Genomic DNA, 21,563 nt, shown 5'->3' with positions numbered 1-21,563 from the left:
GGGGGGTACTGTCTGCCCCTTCCCCCAAAGGAAAGCTGTCAGTTAAAATAGGAACCTTGGCTTAAAAGGCTAAATGGAGTCCAGTCCAGCTGTAGCGGGGAATACTATTCAGTACACAGCCATGGATTACTGCAAAGGAAGGGCAGAGAAACGGCGCATTAGCCACACATCATTGCCACGTGACCTTCAGCTCGGTCTCTTGCTTCCTCTCTCACTGGCCAAACACCAAAGGATGCTGTACCTTGTGGCCCTGACAGTGGAGGGCTCTCTACTTCAAAGGGGTTCCCAAAGCCACTATCCCATAGGCCCATTATAAAAATTGGGGCTGAACTACATTTTAAATATCACATCCAGATAAAGTTAGGGACCTTCCCAGACAGAACCCCTCTTCTCTCCTCCCCAGCAGACAGTCTCGCCTCTTCTTATGGGTGGGTGGGGGGGGAGACACAGGTTAAAATTCATCCTATGCACCAACTAAAGACTGGAAGACGCATCAGAGCAAAGCTGAAAACATTGCTTCTTTGACCTTGCAGTCTGGCAGTTTCCAGCATGAACCTGCAACTAGGCCTGCCTGAGTAGAACGGAGATACTGAGACACCTCAGAATTCCAGAAGTCTATCATTGAAGACACTAGGTTGATAATAACATTCAGGTTTATTCTCCCTTCTGCATTTGTGGGTTATCTGGAATTAGAGAGAGCAGAGATTTATGTTCTTTTCTTCAGCAGTCATGTTTTCTGGAAAGGACTTGGTTCTGGATTTTTAACACAACTTGAGTACAACTTACTTGGAGCAACTCAAAACTGGAAAAGGCGGGGCTGAGAGGCCTGAAGAAAAAGGCACCAGAGGATCTCCTTTTGGAGCTCTCTGAGAAGGGGCCATGGCTCCTGTTGGGGGTTAGGAGGGGGTCAGGGAAGCCCAGTGCGTGGGGACTAACTGGGACTCACTGGCGCTTATGCAGCCACGGTGGAGGCAAATACTTCAGGGAAACAAGCAGCAATCAGAATTCGAACAGGGAAGCTGGTGGTGGAGAGTAGGAGATGGGACCCTCGAACATGTTCTAGTCTGGCAAAGATGGCGGGGGAGTGGCTGGCGGTGGTGGGGAGGGGCAGGGACTGGGATGCAGGAGGCATCTCCACTTCCAAGCCACGTGACCGCTGGCTTCTTGACCAGAGGCCAGACACCATCCTCAGACTCCCAGGCTTCTATAAACTTTGGCAGGAAAAGGGGGGAGGGCATGGGTTGTGTGCCCCCTCAGGCGTGTTAAGGGGAGATTAGAGAAAGGGAGGCCCAGCTCTGTTGCGCAGGAAAAGGGCGTCTACAGGAAGCCCAAACTGAAAATGAAAAGAGAAGTTGGGTTAATGAATGGATGGATTAATGTACAACAACAACAACAAAAGGTTAGAAGGAAATTGTCGTGATGGCTAATGGATAAATTAGGATATAGCTATGTTAGAATAAGGTCTTATTGCATTGGCTCCTGGAAACATGCTCTCTCTCTCACATACCCCCATACCTCTCAGAGTGACAGGAGAGTGGCTTTAGCTAAGCAAAATAATTACCAACAGCCAAAGAATAATTTCTCTCTTCTTAATTACTAGGCCCTGATGCCCTGCCCCAAGACACTGTACAGGAGTCCAGTCAGCAAATCTCCAACCAGGGGGCCTCAGGCCACTGGGCAGAGTGCCAGGCTCTTGGCCACGGCTTGCCTTGTCCCACAGGGAAAGTAGAGGGGGTGGAGGTTTCTCCTCAGGTAGACTCTGGAGCAGCCCCACTTAACTAACTGGTACCCTGAGGCAGGACTGGGAAGTATCTGGAGATGGTTGAGGGGTGTGCAGTAGGGTCCAGACCACACTACCTGCCACTATTTTGGGAGCCTCGGTAAGCCTCTGAAATTCCCCACTCCTTCATCCATTTGTCTTGCAAACTAAAGACTATTCTTTTCTTCTCTGCCTCACAGGATTGTTGCAAGGGGAAAATAATATGTCGTCTGGAGAAACGCTTTGGAAAGTATTAAAATGCCACACAAATGCTCACCCCTTATTCTAGTCTTTGTCTACTTCCCGGGGGAGGAGAGACCTAAACAACATGGCGACGGCCTATGCTCGGGGCAGTGTGGGCGGGCGGACATATTTTGGTACGTGTATCCTGTCCACATCCTGTGTGTGCGCACGCACACACACACACACACACACACACACACACCCCACGGGCCAAGGGGCCAGAAACCATTGAGATAACAGTATGGGCAACTGTGTAGGGGTCCCAGAGGAATATCTCTTGCAAGTGCAGACTGTGGGCCCCTAGAGCCTCCAGACATTTCAAAACCAGGGAGGAACAGCGAGCCTCCCCTTGCCCGTGCTGCAGTTAATGAGGGGTGGCCTTTGTGATCTGCCCCTCGAATGAGGGCTTTGGAGGAGGGGACAGGCTGCCCTTGTGGCTTTCAGATGCCCTGGAGCCCAGCCCCCCACCCTTACTTGGTTTGGGACTGTCCTCGCAGTCTGCTGGGGAGAAGCCTGCCAGGAAAAGCTGATCTACGTGGGGTTGGGGTGGGCTGTTCCCACTGGTTGCCAACTGTCTCTCACTTGCACAGCATGGCTTTAATTATAGTTTTGCCAGAATTCATTTTCGTAATGGCTACTAACAATGATTTACCCAGGAAAACATGAACCAAACTGTGTCAGGCCCTGGGCACTGCAACCAAAGTCAACCAAAGTCTAACCCACCAGGATTCGTCTTTGCTGCGGTCCTCCCTGAAAACAGGGAGGCAAATACGCAGAGCCCCTAGAGGCGTCAGACACTTTGCTGGAGGCATGAGAGCCACAGCAGTCACAGACGCTCTAGGAATTCTAAGTCTTCCCAAATGGAGATCTGCAGCTTCATACCCATCAACTAATAGGGGCTCCAAGACTTGCCTTTAAGCCAGACAATAAATTATTGCATTATTCTTTTAGGGTTGTTTCCTTTGGCCAAATTTCAGGGGCCTTGTGTTTCAGAAGCCTCTGGGGACTTCCTCCTGGAGATCTGCTTGAAATTAGAATGTCTTGCCAGCTGCCTGAAGTCCCCAGACCGATACTGCCAGCCACGGATTTGGTGAATAACAGCAGGCTGTCCATTTAAATCATAAACTACATTGTGGGGAGAAGCCTTCTTGATAGTTTACATTCCGTGATCCAGACAAGCCAAATGCAGAAGGCGTTTATGAGACAGCCGGGGTATTCGGAACACTGGCTAGAATGTGATGGTAACAAATTGTGCATTTTGTAGGTGTGGTAACAGTGGCGTGTGGTTATGGGTTTTTTTTTTTTAAGAGTCATCATCTCTTAGAGACCCCTGCATAAGTACTGACAGATAAATGATATGGCTTTTGCTTTACAGGAATCCAGCAGGTTTGGGATTAACAGATGAGATGGCATTGGCCATATCTGGAGAGTTTTGGGGGGACCGGGCTGTGGACACACAGGGTTACATTATACTCTCTTCTCTTGTTCTTGTCTGGAAGCTTCTATGGCCAAGTTTAACAAAATAGCAGTATGCCTAATTCTGTGAAACATATACTTATGTTCCCTTGCTACTCACAGAGTCTAGAAGAATAGATAAAAGGTGCTTAACCATTGCTATAATTAACTTATAAACTACATGATGCCAAGGACTGTATTCACTCCACAGACATACCAGCCCTCAGGAATCCATGCTGCCAAAGTTTGCCTACTTGCCTTCTTATCGAAGGAGTTCAGGCAGCTGGTCTTTATAGAATGACATGTAAGGAAATCTCTATAATATCTTAAACCTCATTTTCTTCCATTTTTATTATGTTTTTTTTTGGGAGGGGGGTGGGCACAGAGCCAAAGGCAAATTTGAGAACTTGAACCCCTTGGATAAGAAACGGCCACCAGAGGGAAACAGAGAAGCAAGTTTCTGTTGACTTGGAACAGTCCCAAACCTGGGGTTCAATGTCAACCCTGACATTACAGGACAGACCAGCGAGCCCATTAATCTCCCTCATCACTACCCATTAGTTAATTCTGAAAGTGATGATTAAGGGCATTTTTAAGAGAAAGAAACAGCTACAATTGACACCTCAGCTACCCGTCACAGAATCCACCTAGGCTACCCAGCCGTCGCAGCGGCAAGTCTGAAAACACTCCGCTTGTCCCCATGCAGGCCAACATTCCACACGTACCCTGGAGACTACAGCAAAGTGTTGCTTAATGCTGTCAGTCACAAGAGCTAGGACCGTGAAGCAGCTTTTTGGTGACTGAGTATGCGTGTTGAGTGGAGAGAGGGATTTGGGGAGATGTGTTCTAGAAGCCACCGCCAGTTCTACTGAGAGTTAATAAAGCTTACCAGGACCTGGGTCTCATGCAGCATGCGGCAAACAGCAGAGTTAACTGTAAAACAGTAAGAGCTGATGAAGAGAGAGTGAGCTTGAGGACAAATCCAATTTTATGAGTTGACGCAAACAATGAAGGGTTAGCGATCAAAGGAAATGAGGAAGAGTGGGGTTGGGGGAGAGGGAGGGTGGGTGGGTACGGACCCCTGAACCATGGGCACTCTTTCTTAACCTCTGGAGAAGACATGTCCCGCTATGGAGGGTCTTCTGCTTGGAGCGGGAGAGGGGGGATCTGTCCACGTGAGACCACTAGGAGGGAGCGCCTGGTCTGGGAGGAACTTCAAGTGAGCGTCGGAATAGGGAATATTTACAGTTTAGTGTCAGTTTAGTGTCAGGCTGTGAGGTTAGAGCTGGAGGACAGATTTAGTTTTTCCCAATCTTAAAAATAGGAACCCATTCTTGCTGGTGTGACTCACACACAATCCCAGATCAGTTCACAGACAGCGTGTCCAAAGACGCTTTTTTCTGGCTAGTTAAACTTTGTCCATCAGGTAACACCAAAACAAGTTCATTAGTCCGTGAATCTGACACAGAGTCTGGGGACTCAGTAACACAAATTTCTGGGCTCATGGGTGACAATGTTCAAATTATAGTTTTGAATAACTGGATTGGGGCACTGAGTGTGTTCAGATAGTAACTACTTCACTGTTGTGCCGAAGCCACTGTTTTATTCCTAAGTGATCAGTTGAGGCAAGAATAAGTCGCTAAGAACAGAAGGTAAAGATCGTGGACACCTTTTAGATCCTGGGGTCCCTTTGGTAAGGACGTGGCCCAGGACTCCCCGTGAGGGCTTCCTCACACTGTGTCACATTGTGTCACACTGTGCAAGCAACTACAGCATAGGGGACCCCTGGATAAGTCCCACTGGGAATCCTTTCCTCTCCTCTGGCTCCAGGATGCCGAATGGGGAGCTCAGGCCAGCAAAGCCACAAGGCAGCTCAGGGTTATGGGCCCGCACGGGAGCAGGAGCCCATGCTGTCCTGCCTTATCAAGTACCAGGGGGACGGACAGACTCTATAGTCACTGCCAGCTTGAGGTTGGGGCACATGGAGTCTACTAGCACCTGGGGGCTCCCCACCAAGTACTCACCACCCGACAATGATGTGGCCAAGAGGGAGGGATGGCACAAACTGGGAGACCTGGACTGGGCTGCAGCCTTCAGTAAAAGCAGTTAAACTGCGGGCTGCGGCTAAGTGAGAAGCGGGTCGGGGGGCTAGAGGCATGGGGAGGTGAATGCCTCAGACACGGGATGAACAAGCAGGCCCATAAGCCACATTGGCGCCAAGCTCTTGGGGAGAAAGAGGGTGCCTGGGGGCTTCTGCTAAGGCGGGCTCTCTCCTCTGCCCTCTAAGTGCTCCTCTTCCTTCACCTGTTCCTTGCAATTCTGCAGATCTCAGGGTTTCCTCCTTTCTTTCTCCCCTCCCATGCTCCGTTTGCCCCACTTGGGTCCCTCCTTCCCCTGCTCCCTGGACCTTGCCGGGCTTTCCCACCCAGCTGAGCAGAGGGGCTGGGGCCCCTGGGACCACAGCCCGCCCCTACTCTCAGTTCCCCAACTCAGGGGACACGGAGACCAGTGATAGGGACTCAAACGCAAAATGCACCTGTCAGCCCACAGCCCTCGCCCCCTGCCCAGTCTCCGGGCCCTGTGCTGAGGGGATGAGCAGGAGGAGAGAGAAGCTACAGCCCCGAGCAGCCCACCACTTACTTTTTCTTCTCTTTGTCCCTTTTCAGAGTCTGTGAGCCTCCAGCTTGGGAGCCCTGGGACTGGAGCAGCTCGGCCGCTGTCTTTCTCTGTTTGAAGGCGTTCACTTCATCGTCCAGGGACTTCTTCTTATCCTCCAGCTTCTTCTTCTCATCCTGGTGTAGCTTCTTTAGACGGTCAAACTTCTCGTGCAGCTGGCAGGGAAGCACAGGGGGTCTGAGGAGAGGTCCCCTGGGAGCGGCTCCTCACGGAGCCAAGTCCAGGGCAGGTGGGGACCGGCGGCACCGGCGGGGACCTGAGGAGACATTTCTGCCAGGGATTGCTGTGATGGCACCAGAGGGCATGGTGTCTGCGGTAGGTCCCTCCCCTGCCACCTCATCTCCACGTCTCTGCTCTTGAATGTGGTCAGGGGACTGTTATTAATGTCTATTAATTAAAAATTAGTATTAAGAACCGTTCTGGTGTTATTTGTATTTTATGAGGAAACTGGGCAGAGAAGTGAAGGAATTTGCCCAAGGTTAATCCATACTTCAAGAGGATTATATGACAAGATGGCCCAATATGAGAGGGGGCCTCTGCCTTTCCTTACTCCCTCTGGTCAAGGAGGATCACCATGGGTTGCAGGAAAAACTTCAGCAGTGCCGAAGCTGGTCAAAGAAAATACTTGTCCTCAGACATGGAAGGAGATGAAAGGATTTTATAAAATGGAATGAATGCAGAGACCTCAGCTTTGACCAAGGGGAGACTCAGCTAGCCCTAGATAGAACCCAGACACCCGAAGGAGAACGGTAAGAACATTCTGGCATGCCACTGCGCTAACAAACCAGAACGTGATCAAGTCCCCTGAATACCAAGTATAACCTCACTTTCTTTTGAGGGTTCTGGAGAGAATTTAGGATTCCATAGCAATCAAATCACACCACAGAGGAGGACAAGTCTCCGGGTCCTACAAGTGTTTGGGACTGTCACTTAGTAAGGGGAGATGGATGACAGGCTGGCTGAACAGATCGGCTTTTACTCGTCCCCTGGGGTACAGTGGTGGAAGCTGTGGCCATCTGTTTGCTCTAACCTGGCTTTCATTCACTGGCCTTTCACTCATTTATCTTTGAGAACCCCTCGTGTCTCCTCCAATGTACCAGGTGGCATTTTGCTTTTGAAAAAGTGAAACTGAAAAACAAATCAATATCCATGCCATGGACTTTTCCCTTGACTCTTGAGCAGCACTGCCGCATAGAACTTTCTGCGGTGATGGACATGTTCATAGCTGGGCTCTCCAATATGGTAGCCACCACTACAGGAGGACTGAGCGTTTGAAACAGGGTTAATGCGACTGAGAAACTGAGTTGTACATTTTATTTCATTTTAGTCCATTTAAGTGTAAACAGCCACACGTGGTTAGTGGCTATGGGAGTGCGAGGCTCTAGAGAATTAAGGGACACAGAATGAGAACACATCCCAGCCTTGGGGAATGAGGGATCAAGAAGACACAGATCTCACAGCATCCTCGGTGCCAGTCAAGGCAGGGTTGCTGATGCCGGGCCCTATTCCTGCCTGGAAGCTTCGAGACTCCTGCCGGCTGTGTCCTTGTGGCAGAAGCCTCTACTGAATCCAAGCTGAGCCCCCTCTTCCTGTCTGTTGGGCAGTCAGGGTCACATTTACCTCTTTCTCAGCCTCTTTAAGTTCAGCTTCTTTCTCTTTGACTCTCTGGACAAACATCTGTCTCATCTCCTCTTCTTTTTTCTGGAGCTCCCCCAGGAACTCATTCCTTTTGGCCTCATATGTCTCCTGTAAGCTGCGAATATGGTCAGGTTAATTCCCCTGCCTTTGGAATGGCCCTTCGTCGATGAAAACTGGCCCCAGTGATCCTCCCTGGGTCCCCCCACCCCCCCTTTCCCCCATTCTGGGAGAGGTGCAAAGACAGAACCATAAAGCTGCAGGCAGCTGGCTTGGCGTGTGACCCGCAGGGTCATGGGCTGCTCGAGGGGGCTGAGGTAGCCCTGGGGAACTGACAAGACACTTGGAACTAAAAGTGACTCCGAGCATCTGTTTCTCTGACCCGGTGACCCAGGTGAGGAAAGAGGACCAGAGAGGTGAGGCGATTTGCTCAAGGCCACATGGCTAGATAGAGGCAAGGCAGGAACCAGAAGCTGGGTCTCTGGTCTCTTAATCTGGGTCCTTCCTCTGCACCTGGCTCCCATGTCCTGGCTCCGAAATGGACCACATTAGTAGAATATTTCAAAAAAACATGTGGTGAGACTCCACCGTGTGCTAGACACAGGCTCAAGTGACGCTATGCTAGTCATTCAGCATCTAGAGCCAACAGCCACTGGGCCCACCACCAAGGAACTCACGGTCGGTCTACTGGGAGGTGCCCAGGCCAAGTCTCCCTGCCCCCAGCCTCAGTTTTAAAACCACAGGAGTCAACCTAGTGAAGAAGAGGAGGGCTCATGCTCTGAAGAGGGCAGCAGGTGGAAGGGCACATGTGGAGAAACGATGATGCACTTGGGGAGCCGGGCGGGTCCAAGATGGCCGGAGAGGATCGCAGAAGCTTTGGAGCAGAGGAAGGTGAGGTTCCCAAGTCCAGCGGGAGAGAGCAGGTGTTGGAGGTCGCCCTGCGCACTTGGCCTTTTAGCCACTGCAGGGTTTCAAGCAGGAGGACCGACTTCACACCATTTGAAAATGAGAAAGACCCCTCCGGCTGTTGCGTGAAGGACAGGCTTCCCCACAGTCCAAAGAAGAAATGACGGGATCGCTCACTCCCACAAAAAAGCCGGAAAAAAACAATGAGATCTTGCCATGTATCACAAGACAGAGGGAGCCGAGAGTAGGCGGGGGGGCGGAAGCCTAAGTGAAAGGAGTCGGTCAGAGAAAGACAAATGCCAGGTGATTTCACCTGTACGTGCGACTTAAGAAACAAAAACAAATGAACAAGGAGAAAGGAGAGACAGACAAACAAAAAAACCAGACTCTTAAATACAATGAATCATGGAACACTGCATCAAAAACTAATGATGTACTATACGGTGACCAACATAACATAATCTAAAAAATACGGAGAATAAGGTTGCCAGGTGTGGGCTGGGCGGGGGGTGTTGGGAGGAGATGGGTGGGGATGGAGGAAATGGGATAAAGAAGGAACAATGGGGGGTGCCTGGCTGGCTCAGTGTGTTAAAGCCTCTGCCTTTGGCTCAGGTCATGGATCCCAGGGTCCTGGGATCGAGCCCCGACAGGCTCTCTGCTCGGCAAGGAGCCTGCTTCCCCCTCTCTCTCTGCCTGCCTCTCTGTCTACTTGTGATCTCTCTCTGTCAAATAAATAAATAAAATCTTTTTTTTAAATCCAGATTTGAGGGAACCTACAGGACAGTGAGGGAAGCAGAAGGACGTTAGAATAATTTGAGTTTTTTGGCTCAGGCAACTAGGTGGACAGTGGACCCAGGAAGTGCAGCAAGGAACCCTGGGAAAGGGGTGTGTTTACGAGGGGACAAGACGGAGTGAAGTTTAGACCCCTGCACTTGGGGGTATGTCCTCCATGGGGCGTCCAAGTCAGACTATCTGGTTGGCAGTTGGAGCAATGAGTTTGGGGCTCAAAAGTATGACTTCGGCATGGGAGTCATCTCTTTCTAAGCAGTAAGAAGGGCTGATTGTAAAAAGAACTTGCTGCCAAGAGAAGAAAGAGGGGCAGGAGCAGAGGCCCTAGGAAGGAACCCTGGGGTACCCCAACATTTAAAGTGAGCTGAAGAAAAGGTGCCTGCCAGTGTGGCCCAGAGGAGGAAATGGAGAGAAGGACCCGACCCTGCCCGGCCAGTGTGAGGGAAGCCAAAGGCAGAGAGAATTTCGGGAAAGCAGCGGTGGGGAGGAATACTGAACGACTGAATGAGCAGGCTGGGGCACACAGCAGCAGATTAAAGCTGTGGGAGAGGGGTGCCTGGGTGACTCAGTCAGTGAAACGTCTGCCTTCAGTTCAGGTCATGATCCTGGGGTCCTGGGATGGAGTCCCGCGTCACCCTCCCTGCTCAGTGCAGAGCCTGCTTCTCCCTCTGCCCCTTCCCTCCACGCCGTTTGTGCTCCCTCTCTCTCTGATAAATACAGAAATAAATCTTAAAAAAAGATAAAGCTGTAGGAAGGGAGAGGGAAAACTGAGGGAGTACCCACCAGAGAGGCGAGCACAACTTCCCCCATCCCCAGGAGCTCCAGCCGCCCCTGTCCCCGAAGGGGAGCGAGTCCACTCCTTTGGAACCAAGCCTCCCTGCAGGACTGGCCACGCTCTGCCCCTAGGCCGACTTCATGCTGGGAACAGGTACTGTGGGATCTCAGGGACCATCTGAAAACCTGGGCCCACAAGCACCCCCCTCACTTCCTAATTGAGGCCCGACACTTCCTAAGAGGGGACTGAGCTGTAAAATAAAGGACATCCCATCGTGATTTCCAGTGTGGGACTTATGTCACACATCATGCAGACAGATCAGATGGCTGCTGTCGGCATAGGAAACCACTTTCAGAAACATGCCTCTTGAAGAAAAAAAATAAAGAAAGAAAGAAACATTCCTCTTGTCTGAAAGCATCTCAGATTCTGATTTGAGAAGTATGTCAGAGATTATCAACATCCCACGGTCGGAAAAAAACCTTGCCCTTGAACGCAGACACTAAGGACAGTGCCTGAAGAGCATGAAGGTCATCGACAAGTGCACAATGACTGCTACCCGGTCCCGTCATCTGGGCTTGACAAGGGGAAGGAGGGGACGGAGCAGCTCAGAAATCTGGCGGGGCAGCCTGAGTCCAAAGAAGCAAGCGGGCCCATAGGCAGGGTCCGGGGCAAGCCTTCCACAGTCACAGGGTGGGCCAGGCTGGCTGGAGGGGTACCTGAAGGGTTTGCTGTCGGGGTCTGTGTCCTTGAAGCCCATCTCCTCCAGCTTACAGCGCCGGTAAAGCTCGTAGTGCCGGCTGTGGGTCTGCTCCCGGAGGTCCTCCATGTTCACCCGGATCAGCATCTCCCGAAGCTTCACGAAGTCACAGTGGGCCTCGTTCTCCACTGCACGGCAGGGGAGGGGGGTTGAAAGCGCACTGAGAGGAGGGCCAGAAGCAGCGGAAACGGACCGATCGAGAGGCCAGAGGCCTCCCGGCCACATGGCCCCTCCATCTGGGTGTACACAGCCTGCGAATTGGCCTCCTGATCCCCTTTTCCACGGAAAACACACATGAACAGTTACAAGGCGGACAATAATGGAAAACTACAAAACCATAAAAAAAAAAAAATCTAAGAAGGCATTCCGTGGCACCTCACGGGAACGTCTGTTTGCTCTGTGCCGCCTTTGCATTCATGGGAAATGCACATTCAGCCATCCGTCCCATGAAGAGTTCTGGCATCTCTGCTCTCAGTATTGTGTGAGGCACCAGGAATTCAGAAACGAAGTCACGGAGCCTTGCCCTAAGGAGCTTACAGTGGAGTGGAAGATTGGAAGCAAACAGGCAAATACAATGCAAAAATTACCAAAGCGGAGGCCTGTATGGTGCAAGCCCAGAGGACGGGCGGGGGCCGAAGGTGCCCCAGCAGAGTGAAGGCTTCACTAGAGAGGCTCTTGAAGGAAAAATGAGAATGTATCAGGCAGATCGGGAAAGGGTCCACACAAGGTCTCAATAACGTTAGGCAAGTTTACGTGGCTAGCAAGCGGCGGTTGGGCATGAAATGCAGGTGAGCTAAAGGGGGGGCTCTGAGCAGGCGCCAAGTCTCCAAAGAATAAAGGGAAACAACTAGGACCTCTGTACACTGCAGTGACCAGGAAGGGTATGAACCAAGGTATGGCTTGCCTGAATGGTAGGTCTGAGATTCAAAGGACGTGTGTTTTAGAGGGCAGAGGGTGACAGACAGCAGTAGTGATGACCGGGCGAAGCGGATCCCACTTTCTGGCCCAAATGAAAATGCTCCCCCTCAAAGGAGTAGGGCAAAGGTCTGCAGTTGGGGCAGTGGCCGAGAAGGACAGAAACAGAGACTAAATCATAGCCAAGTGGACTTGTGGTTGGAACACAGGGCTGTGTGCCTACGCTGGATGACGGTGGGGGTGTCTGGCCTGATCATGAGGGGACAGTGCTGTCTGAGATGACAAACTGGCCTAGTCACCCTAGGTTCTGTCTTCCAGGGCCTGGGGGAGGGGAGTGAGGGCAGGGAGGGGGTCTGAAATGACAGAGTGACCTTTTCAACGCTCACGTCAGCTCATATAACCCCTCTGCTTGAGACCCATGGCCCTGGGACACTGGGCGGGCTCACTGAAAGAGCATGCAACACTAGATCTTGGAGTCGTGAGTTTGAGCCCCACACTGGGTATAGAGATTACTTAAATAAGCAAATAAGCATCAGTCAGGCAATTCTCTGGACCAGCTCTTCTTCCTCCATCTCCGCACAGTGATGCCTGGTGGCCGGTCAGAAGGATTGACTCCAAGGTCACTTGAACAGAACAGTGAACTGCAACTTACATGAAACACCTTCAAAAACCCCTCTGCCGGTTAGGTGTGCACGATCTAAATGGCAGGAAGTCACTGGAACCAGTTGGCTGGTTTCTCCTCATTTTACTCCACATGATTGTCTCTCAGACCACAAACTCATTCCCAGCTAGGACTATGGGTCCAGGAACCATTCACAAATGTTCCTAGCAAAGCATCTTGGCCCCAGATGGCAGAGAAGACCAAAACCTAGCACGGCTCCAATAACCAGTCCTGTCCTACCTATGGAAAAATCCAGCGACCACTGGAGAGGCTCCGGTGTGCCCAGAAGCATGCCAGCTTTATATGCAAAGTGGATTAACTTCCCACCCACTTCCGGTTGTTTGTTCAGTGGCAGGGATGAGCATATAGAACACCAGTGGCCCTCTTGCACATGGTACCCCTCTAAAACCCAGCTTAGAGCTGAAGATTTGGAGGACCAGAAGCTTCTTCTACCCACGGCCAGCATCCCAGGCCTTGCTGTATCCACAGAACTGACTAGTTCCATGGGTAACTTACCACGGGTCAGGCAGACCACAAAAGGAAGTTTCCTGAGTGTATATACGTCTGTTTTGAAATTGTATAATATTTATACACACACACACACACACACACAGAAATAAAGAAGAAAAAATGAATACCAATGTATCTACAATTCCAATGAAACAGTACCAGCACCTTTGTGTCTCTGCCTGGACTTGAAAAGAGGCTGAACCACTATTCTGACTTCGGGCTTTGCCATCCTTCCTTTTTCTTTACTGTTTTGCCACTTACGTATGAATTCCTAAGAAGACCGATCTTCTTCAGTGTCGTCTACTTTGGGAATTCACACCAATGGAGCGATACAGCATGTATGCTTCTCTGATTTATTAAGCCCAGTCTTATGTTTCTGAGACTCATTCGTGTATGAGTAACTATAATCCATTCATTTTCGCCACTAATATCCCATTAGATGAATGTTTTGCAATTCATCTGATCTATTTCAGATGGCTTTCTGGGTTGTCTGCTACTCATCTACTATATTCTTGTACGTCTCCTGGTGCCCTAGGCGCACCTGAAGCCAATACCCATGTTTTCTTGAATGTTTTTGTTCCAGGAACTTCTCCATTAGAGACCAAGAGACCCGCTCATGGCAGAGAATTTGGGGGCGGGGGGCGGGGCGGAGCTGCTGGAAGCCGCAGCCATTTGAGTAGAGACCGGGGATGAGTTAGGGACTAGTCGCACAGCGGCTGGACACAGGGAAAGGGGCCCTGTCTCCTGGAGACTCACTCACCCTGCACGGTGCCCCAAGGATACTGCCGCGCCTTCATCATCTTGTTGCCGATCTTCAGCTCCTCTGTGCTGCCGATGACAGCGAACGGCAGGTGCGCCTGGAACAGAAGGCAAACTGAGGCTTAGAGCAGTGCTCCCAGAAAAAGGCGCCGAGGGTCCCTTGATACAACCGTTGCCTGACGGGGACTTTCCCGTCACCTTCTGTCAGCTGCTCTCAGAGCATCTCCTCAGCAACCCCCTCCACCCCTTCCCACTCCACTCACTGTGCCTGAAGTGGGGACAGAGGAAAAAGGAGGTTAAGGGTACATGGAACACCGGCTGGGGTGGCCGTGGGAAATGTTGCGTTGATCCTAGGAGGGGACTGAACTGTGAGGGTCGTTGGGTGTGTAACACACGGGGTGCAATGGGGGCACTGAAGTCGGAGGGACATCCGGGCATTCCCGCTCAGGACCCCAAGACAGGTGGGGACCCTCAAATCCACCCCTAAGCACTTTCTGGGAAAATGCCACTCCTCCTGCCAAGAGCCAGGGCTTCAGCCACAAGACACAAAAGAGCCAGAGGGCAGCGATGGCAAAGGGCTAGACTGGGGGAGGAAGTGAGAAAGAGAACCTTCTGGCGCATTCCTGGCTCTTAGCCGAAAGTGATGGAGGGGGCTGTGTGAAATGGGCAGGGATTTCTCTGGGCTCACGAGGAAAGGAAGGGAGAAAAAAAAAAACTCAAGGAGAGAAAAAAGGCATTAAAAAAAGATCAGTTTGTCTTCCCTTGGGCCTGTTAGATTTCTCCCCACAGGCCTTGGTTAGTTAGGGAACAGGGTCACTGGCTTCCCCTCTTGCTCACCGCACAGTCATTCTAGCCCTTGCCCATGGTAAGGAAGGCCCAGCCCCCGCCAGGGCTCCTGAGACCTCTCACGGCACACGCTTGGCAACCAGCAGCAAAGTCTGCTCTGATAAGCATCCACAAGCGGAATTTTCAGGGCGCTGCTGGGCAGCTCTCACTGGCTTCTCATGACAGCACTATGGGGCAGTTCTCATACTCTCATCCACTTGCAATCTGGGGAAAACGACTCGCCCAGGTCCCTAACTCCTGGGCCCAAATCTTGCCAGGGAACAGTAAGGCCACCGTGCTTTTGCTGCCGGGCCCTCCTGGCCCCCCGCTGCCACCCGCGTGCTGCCTCCTGGTTGAATGGCATCTGCTGGAAGCCAGCTAGCCACAAAAGGCAGAAAAGCATGGGGCCGGGCTTTGGCCCGCGTTCTGCTGCTCTTGAGTGTTGGGTGGTTTAGACGACCCACAGAGAGTCAAGCAGAGTAGGGTCAGGGTACGCCCTCCAAGCAAACACCCTCCCGGGGGTGGCACTTTGCAGCTATGGGCCCAGGAAGGAGACTCTGATGGCAGCAGGATGGCACTGCCCCTGAAACGTGGGTAGGGAGTGGTGGAGTGTCCCCTGATGTCAGACAGCCAGTCTCCAAAAACTCTGAGAAGCTCTCAAGCCTCCTCTTGGGAGTCTGTTCTCAGATTCACCACCTTTCCTGTCTTGTGTCTACCTTGCATTCCTCTCAGTATATTTTGAAGGGTTGGATAGGGGCACCTGGGTGGCTCAGTCGGTAAAGCGTCTGCCTTCAGCTTGGGTCATGATCCCAGGGTCCTGGGATCGAGCCAGGTGTCAGGCTCCCTGCTCAACCAAGAGCCTGCTTTTCCCTCTCCCTCTGCCCGCTGCTCCCCCTGTTTGTGTTCTCTGTCTCTCTCTCAAACAAATAAAAATAATAAAATATTTAAAAGTAAATTAAAAAAAAAAAAGTCTGGATGACCCAGTTGGCATGAATGAGTCTATTCCAGTTCCAAAACATCCATTACAGTTGGGAGGTTGGATGACCTTTCTCCTCTAAGGGCCTTCTAATAACGAACGCATCTCGGGGGTACCGACGGGCACCAAGGCGGGAGGACACAATGACTTGTCGCCCCGCTATGCTAATTTGTTTGCCAAATTCTAGAAGGTAGCAGCTGATACCGTAATGATAACTCAGGGGCAGTGGCAGCTGGAAAGTTTTCTAAAAATGGCTTTTATTACCAGTCTTTCCTGAGCCTGGCTATACCCGGGCATTATGTCATTAGGAAAAACTGATGCCTCTCAACAGAGAGAGAAAAAAAATCTATTCTCAAAGCAGAGGCTTTCTGAAAGCTATTAGCTGTCTCCTTGAAATCACAACATTGAAGAGTTCACAGCAACAGCATCAACACATTGTAAAGAAGCTTGAAGAGATGTTTGACTCCGGCCTTGCACATTACTCATTCTTCTGGGGGGGGGGGGGGGGGTAGTGTCGTGGGATTAGAGAGGAAAGATGGCAAGTCGGGATGCTGTTTTTTTTTTTTCTTTTTGATTCATTCACACTTAATAAAGCAAAGCATCACCCTGAAACTTAAAAATAACATTTCTCTAGTCACCAGAAAAATTGGAGGCTATATGTCATTTTTTCCTCCCTTGGTGGGGAGAGGGTTCGATGATCCAGAGTCTCGGAAGCCAGCCAACTTTCCCTGCTGTGGTTGTCATGGCATTGTTTTGGTCAGAGAGGAAGACTGTTTGCCTTTCTGGCAGTCCCGGGGGCAGGGGGGAGGGCTGGTTTAGACCCAAAGCAGCATCAAAGAGGAGGCTGGAAGGAGAGGTCCGAATCTCCGGCTCCAGACTCTCCCTAAAGTTGGCCTTTCCCTCCCTCTGTCTCTGGCTATTAATCTCTGCGTCTCTGAGGCTTTGAAGCAGCCAAGGATAAGGGAGAGGAGCTGTTTGGGTTCGGGATTCCTTCTCATAAACACCCGAGATTCAGACGATGGAGAGTTGACTGCAGTAAAATGGATGGTATTTTTCGACTAGTTTGTAAAATAATAATAATAAACACAGGGGTGCCTGGGCAGCTCAGTCAGTTAAACGTCTGCCTTCAGCTCAGGTCATGATCCCAGGGTTCTGGGATCGAGCCTCCCATCTGGCTCCCTTCTTCTCCCTCTCCTTCTGCCTGCCATTCCCCCCTGCTCATGCATGCTCTCTTGCTCTCTCGCAAAAACAAATAAATGAAATCTTTCTAAAGAAGAAAAATAATAAAAATAAACAGCAAAGTCAGCAAGTTGAATTCCTCTGCCCACACTCACGTTCATGGTTCCATTGATCTCTGCCACTGATTCATCATCTGTCGGGAATTGGTAGATCTGGACCCCGTTGCTGACAAGTTCGCTGGTGATTTTGATTTTGAACTTGGTTAGCTCACTCTTCGAAATGGCGTCTGATTTGGCAATGATGGGGATGATGTTCACCTGCAGAAGGGAGGCGCAAAGCAGAATCTCTGTTGGTAATCTGCGACCGATAGCGGCGTGACAGAGGACTCCCACGAGCTCAACCCACCAGCCCAGGACTGGCCACCTCTGTAGCCAAATCACAGCATAATAAATGATGATGGGGGTCGCTTACTCAGTGCTGTGTGCTGAACTAAGTGCTTTACATGGATTACCACAATGAATCCTGAAGACACCCCTCTCACTTTACCGATGAGAAAACCGAGGCACAGGGGGGCTCGGTAACTTGTCCAAGGCCACAGAGCAGTAAGTAGCAGAACTGGGATCCAGATCCAACTTCGGCCTTCTTCCTAATTCCAGAATCTTAACCAGCTCAGCTCCAAATAGATGAGCTGTGTGATACCTTAATATCGAGGTCACTTCTTGAGTGATTCCAAGCAGAAAGATGACAGTTGGGAATCTGTGCTTGACAAGAAGGGCAGGGGGCCTCTCCTTGTCAACAGTAAATTGTTCCAACCTATCTGGGGCAGGTTTGCCCCAGTGTGTTAGGGACCCACCTCCTTTCTAGCAGTAAACTTATGAACCAACCCAGTTGGAGGGAGAGGACCCTCTCAGTCTCCAGTGTGATCTGACACCTCATGCAAACAAGAGTTACCCTGCCTGTTTTGCGATTAATTTCTGTACAAAGCAAGCAGGTGGATATGTCCAATTGCCGACAGCAGGAGAAAGGCCTAACGCCACACCAAGGTTCAATCCACCTGAGCCCTGGCCCCTGAAATGACTCCAAGGAGAGACAGGGATTTTGCAGCGGGAAGGTAAAGAATTGTGACACGCACGTGTCTTCGTGAGACAGAGCACACCTGGGCTCAGGTTCACGTGCGGGGCAGAGGTGTTGCCACCAGCAGACTTGGGGCAGGGGATGGGAAGCATCATCGACAGTCCTTGGGCCCCAGGAGGAGCTCTACACTTGGAGGCTAAAGACAGCCTGCTTTATGCTTTACCTGAGGAGTACCCGCAAAGGTTGTCTCCAGTGTCATGCGCAGCTCAGAGAAAGATGGGACCCTACAGGTACGTTCTTTGAAGTCTTCGAAGGACACAGGGCAGCGGGGGGTGGTGGGAGGGTCAAAGCCATTGCCAAGGTGGAACAGCAGACAGAGCCAATTCTCCTTGTCACTTTCCACGGTGTCCCCATGGACTCAGGACCAGCATGTGCCAAAGGCTGATTAACTCCACCCAACCCACCCACCAGACCACCGGTGCGTGGCTCTCTGCTGCCCTATACAGGACACGCAGGGCATAGCGACCTTTCCAGAGCAGCCCAGTTCTCGTGGGTGGTGAGCATCCTGGGGCAAAAAAAATCAAAAATTTGCTTCTATTTTGATTTGACCTGAAAGTGTCTTTTTATCATGGATAGGCTACTAAGTAATGCATATAAATTTGAATTTCACAAAATAAAATACCTTGGAGTCAGAGACAGCCAGGTCCAAATCCTGGACCCCTTCCTTACAAGTTGTCTGACCTAGGGAAAGCCACTTGGCTCTCTGTGCCTCAGTGTTCTCAAGAGGAAGTGGGCATAATGGTAACCACCACCTTGGATTCTTGGAAAGATGAAATAAAATAATGCATATACGGTACTCGCCCCAGGGCCAGGCACATAGGAAATTTTAGGGGGAAATTGGATTAGGCTTTTTAAGGAATCTTGCCTTTATTCTTTTGTACAGTAAATAGTCCTTTCAGAGGACGAATCCTTGTCTGATTTCCATCTGACGTGGGACTTACATTTTTGAGTTCCTTTCAGGGAAGGACACGACTGATTCCCGCAGCCACCTTTCTCAGGCCTGGAGGCCACAGAACATGGCGCCAGGGATCTGAGTTCAAATCTAAACTCTGCCAGCTGCATGACAACAGGCATGTCCCTTAACCTCTTAGAGCCTCCATGTCTCCTCCGGTAAGTGGGGGATAATGACGGTGTTTGCCTTACTGGGCTGTGAGAATTCCAGGAGACGTCCAGATGGTGCTTGCCTCAGAGTGGCATATAATGAGGATTTAGCAAACATTAGCTGCTGTTACTAAAATTATTACTGATAATAGAAATAGTAACTTTTTTTTTTTTTTTTTTTTAAATTGCAACATGCACATCCGATCTAGCCCTCTTGCAATCTGGAACAGGCCAGTTAATCTTGGGGCAAAGAAGAAAACACCTCTCCGTTGCCAAAGGCTGAGCCCCTAGGCCCAGGCGGCCATCTTGCTTGCAGCCACCCTTAACCCTCAGAGGTTAACCCATGCCCCACACCAGGAAAACAGATCACAAAGCATACAACGTGGGTGCTGGATCAAGAACACCATCTCTCTGGAGGATCAGGGAATGAAGGGGAAGATGAGGAGGCCCCAGAGCATCTTCTGCAATCTGGCACCTGCATGGCCCGAGAGACGGGTAAGGGCGATTTCCATGTGCCCGGCCTCCCGCCCGCCCTCACCCCTGACTTCGTACCTTACTGTCCAGCTTCTTCATCGTCACGAGGTCCAGAGACTTCAGGGAATGGCCCGTGGGGGCAATGAAGTACAAGCAGGCGTGGATTCGGGAGTCGTGGTAGGTGTGCAGTACCCTGCGGATCTTTAGCTCTTCCTGCAGGTAAGCCTCGAACTGGGCGTCAATGAATTCCACAATGGGCTTGTAGCTGGGGGGTGAGGTGGGGAAGAGCAGAGACATGGCCCAACTGCTTCCAAACCTGCGCTTTCGGGACAGTCCCTTCTCGAAGTTTAAAATGCCCTGGGTCATCTGACTCTCTTCATCCAGTTGGGTTCCTCCATATCCCATTGATTGGCCTGCCTGTCCTGTCGGGCCCAAGGGCCCGCCACCTCCTTGGTCCAACTTCAGCTCCGGGCGTACCTTCGCTCTGGACCACCTGTGTCTCCCTTCTCAGCCCAGTCCTGCCCTCCCACCCCTCAGGGTCATGGACTGTTCACCTCCTCTTCCACAAAGCCTTACCCACTTTTGCCAGAAATCCCTTCTCTGACCCTGGAGCATAAAATAATAATAATAATAATAATAATAATAATAATAAGGCTATCGGATCACTTACTGTCACTCGCCAAGGATGACCACTCCCTCAAATAGACTGTCCCTCTGAGGGCCAGAGGCCACAGAGGGCACTCCTCTCTCCCCCATGGGGGCCCGAGGCAGCGTGGGGCCCACGGGCAGTCCCGGGGGTGGGCTGACTATGCTCCAGGCTGGTTCTGCGTCCGTGCTCCCTGCGTCTCTCCCCAGTGCCTAGTGTGGGAGCTGGGGACCTGGTGGGGGCTGGGACCGCTCCTTGACCCACTGCAGGGGGAGCTTTTCAGAACAGCCTGGGTTCTGCTCAGTCTCACTGGGTTTATGACACTGCCCACTAGCTCCCCTAAGGTCCACATATTTTTCTGGTTTTCATTTCCTCCAAGAGTATGACTTTAAAATCTAAGCAAGTGGACAACATTTGGTAAAGATTGTCCACCCCCACACACATGTACACACACACACTCACACACACACACCCAGCTCACAGTCTCTACACATAGTCCCCTTTATGACCCCAAGTCTTGCCAGGGTGTCTGAAACCAGAGCCAATCCTCTGCTCCTCCCTGTCCTGGGAAGCTTCTCTCTTCTCTCCGGGGCCATTTCTGCCACCTCTGCAGCCTGCCTCAGCTCTAACTAGGTCAGCACGGCTTCAGCTCTGCCTCTGCTCTCATCCCCCCACCAGCCTGTCCGCTGCCTCACCATCCAAGCCAGAAGGTTTGCTCTCAAACCCAGCACGGTGAGCTGGCAGAGACAGAAACAGAATCAAAGAGAGCAGGGCCCGGCCAATGCTTCCCACCGGCCGCAGCTCCCAAGTGGAACCTTTCTGAAAGATCCCCCTGCTACAGAAGGGAAAATAGCTTACAAAAAAAAAAAAGAACCCCTAAATCCTAGATTCTGAACACTACATACAGAGGAGAGATCCAGGTGCAAGGTATCTTGGAGTCCCAGAGAAAATTCTAAAAATAAAATCCTTTTTTTTTTTCCTTCCTTTGATGCCTCTGAGCCAAACATCATTCTGAAGGGGAACAGCATCCAAGAATCTCTTGGTTGCTGAGGTCCTTAGAAGGTTCCTGAAGAATTAGGAGCAAGGGAGGGGGTTGCACCCCTTTGACCTCTCTAAGTAATTTTTGGATGATTGGCTCATTTGAATTATCAAATTATGGCACTGCTTCTTTTTTTTTCCCTCCTTAACATAACTTTTTTTTTTTAAGATTTATTTATTTATTTGACAGACAGAAATCACAAGTAGGCAGAGAGGCAGGCAGAGAGAGAGGAGGAAGCAGGCTCCCCGCTGAGCAGAGAGCCCGATGTGGGGCTCGATCCCAGGACCCTGGGATCATGACCTGAGCCAAAGGCAGAGGCTTTAACCCACTGAGCCACCCAGGCGCTCCG

At 51.0% G+C, this 21,563-nt stretch overlaps 1 protein-coding gene across 7 annotated transcripts in view; it reads right to left on the bottom strand.

Moving 5' to 3' along the window:
* SEPTIN6 (septin 6) overlaps positions 1–21,563 on the bottom strand; it is a 61,692-nt gene that overhangs the window by 3,358 nt on the left and 36,771 nt on the right. For 2 of the 7 annotated variants that reach the window (XM_059385805.1, XM_059385804.1), the window contains 7 exons: positions 19,608–19,794; positions 16,976–17,137; positions 13,842–13,938; positions 10,955–11,123; positions 7,754–7,886; positions 6,098–6,288; positions 4,347–4,407 (listed from right to left, as the gene is read on the bottom strand). In XM_059385805.1, coding sequence (XP_059241788.1) covers positions 4,347–4,407; positions 6,098–6,288; positions 7,754–7,886; positions 10,955–11,123; positions 13,842–13,938; positions 16,976–17,137; positions 19,608–19,794 — 1,000 coding nt within the window. Of the gene's footprint in view, positions 1–30; positions 130–635; positions 1,334–4,346; positions 4,408–6,097; positions 6,289–7,753; positions 7,887–10,954; positions 11,124–13,841; positions 13,939–16,975; positions 17,138–19,607; positions 19,795–21,563 lie in introns of those variants that run through there. The other 5 variants (XM_059385806.1, XM_059385810.1, XM_059385807.1 and 2 more) reach the window with 5 other exon arrangements.

The sequence above is a fragment of the Mustela nigripes genome, chromosome X, assembly GCF_022355385.1.
Source record: "Mustela nigripes isolate SB6536 chromosome X, MUSNIG.SB6536, whole genome shotgun sequence".
Taxonomy (NCBI): Eukaryota; Metazoa; Chordata; class Mammalia; order Carnivora; family Mustelidae; genus Mustela; species Mustela nigripes.
This window is presented reverse-complemented; position numbering and strand designations above follow the sequence as displayed.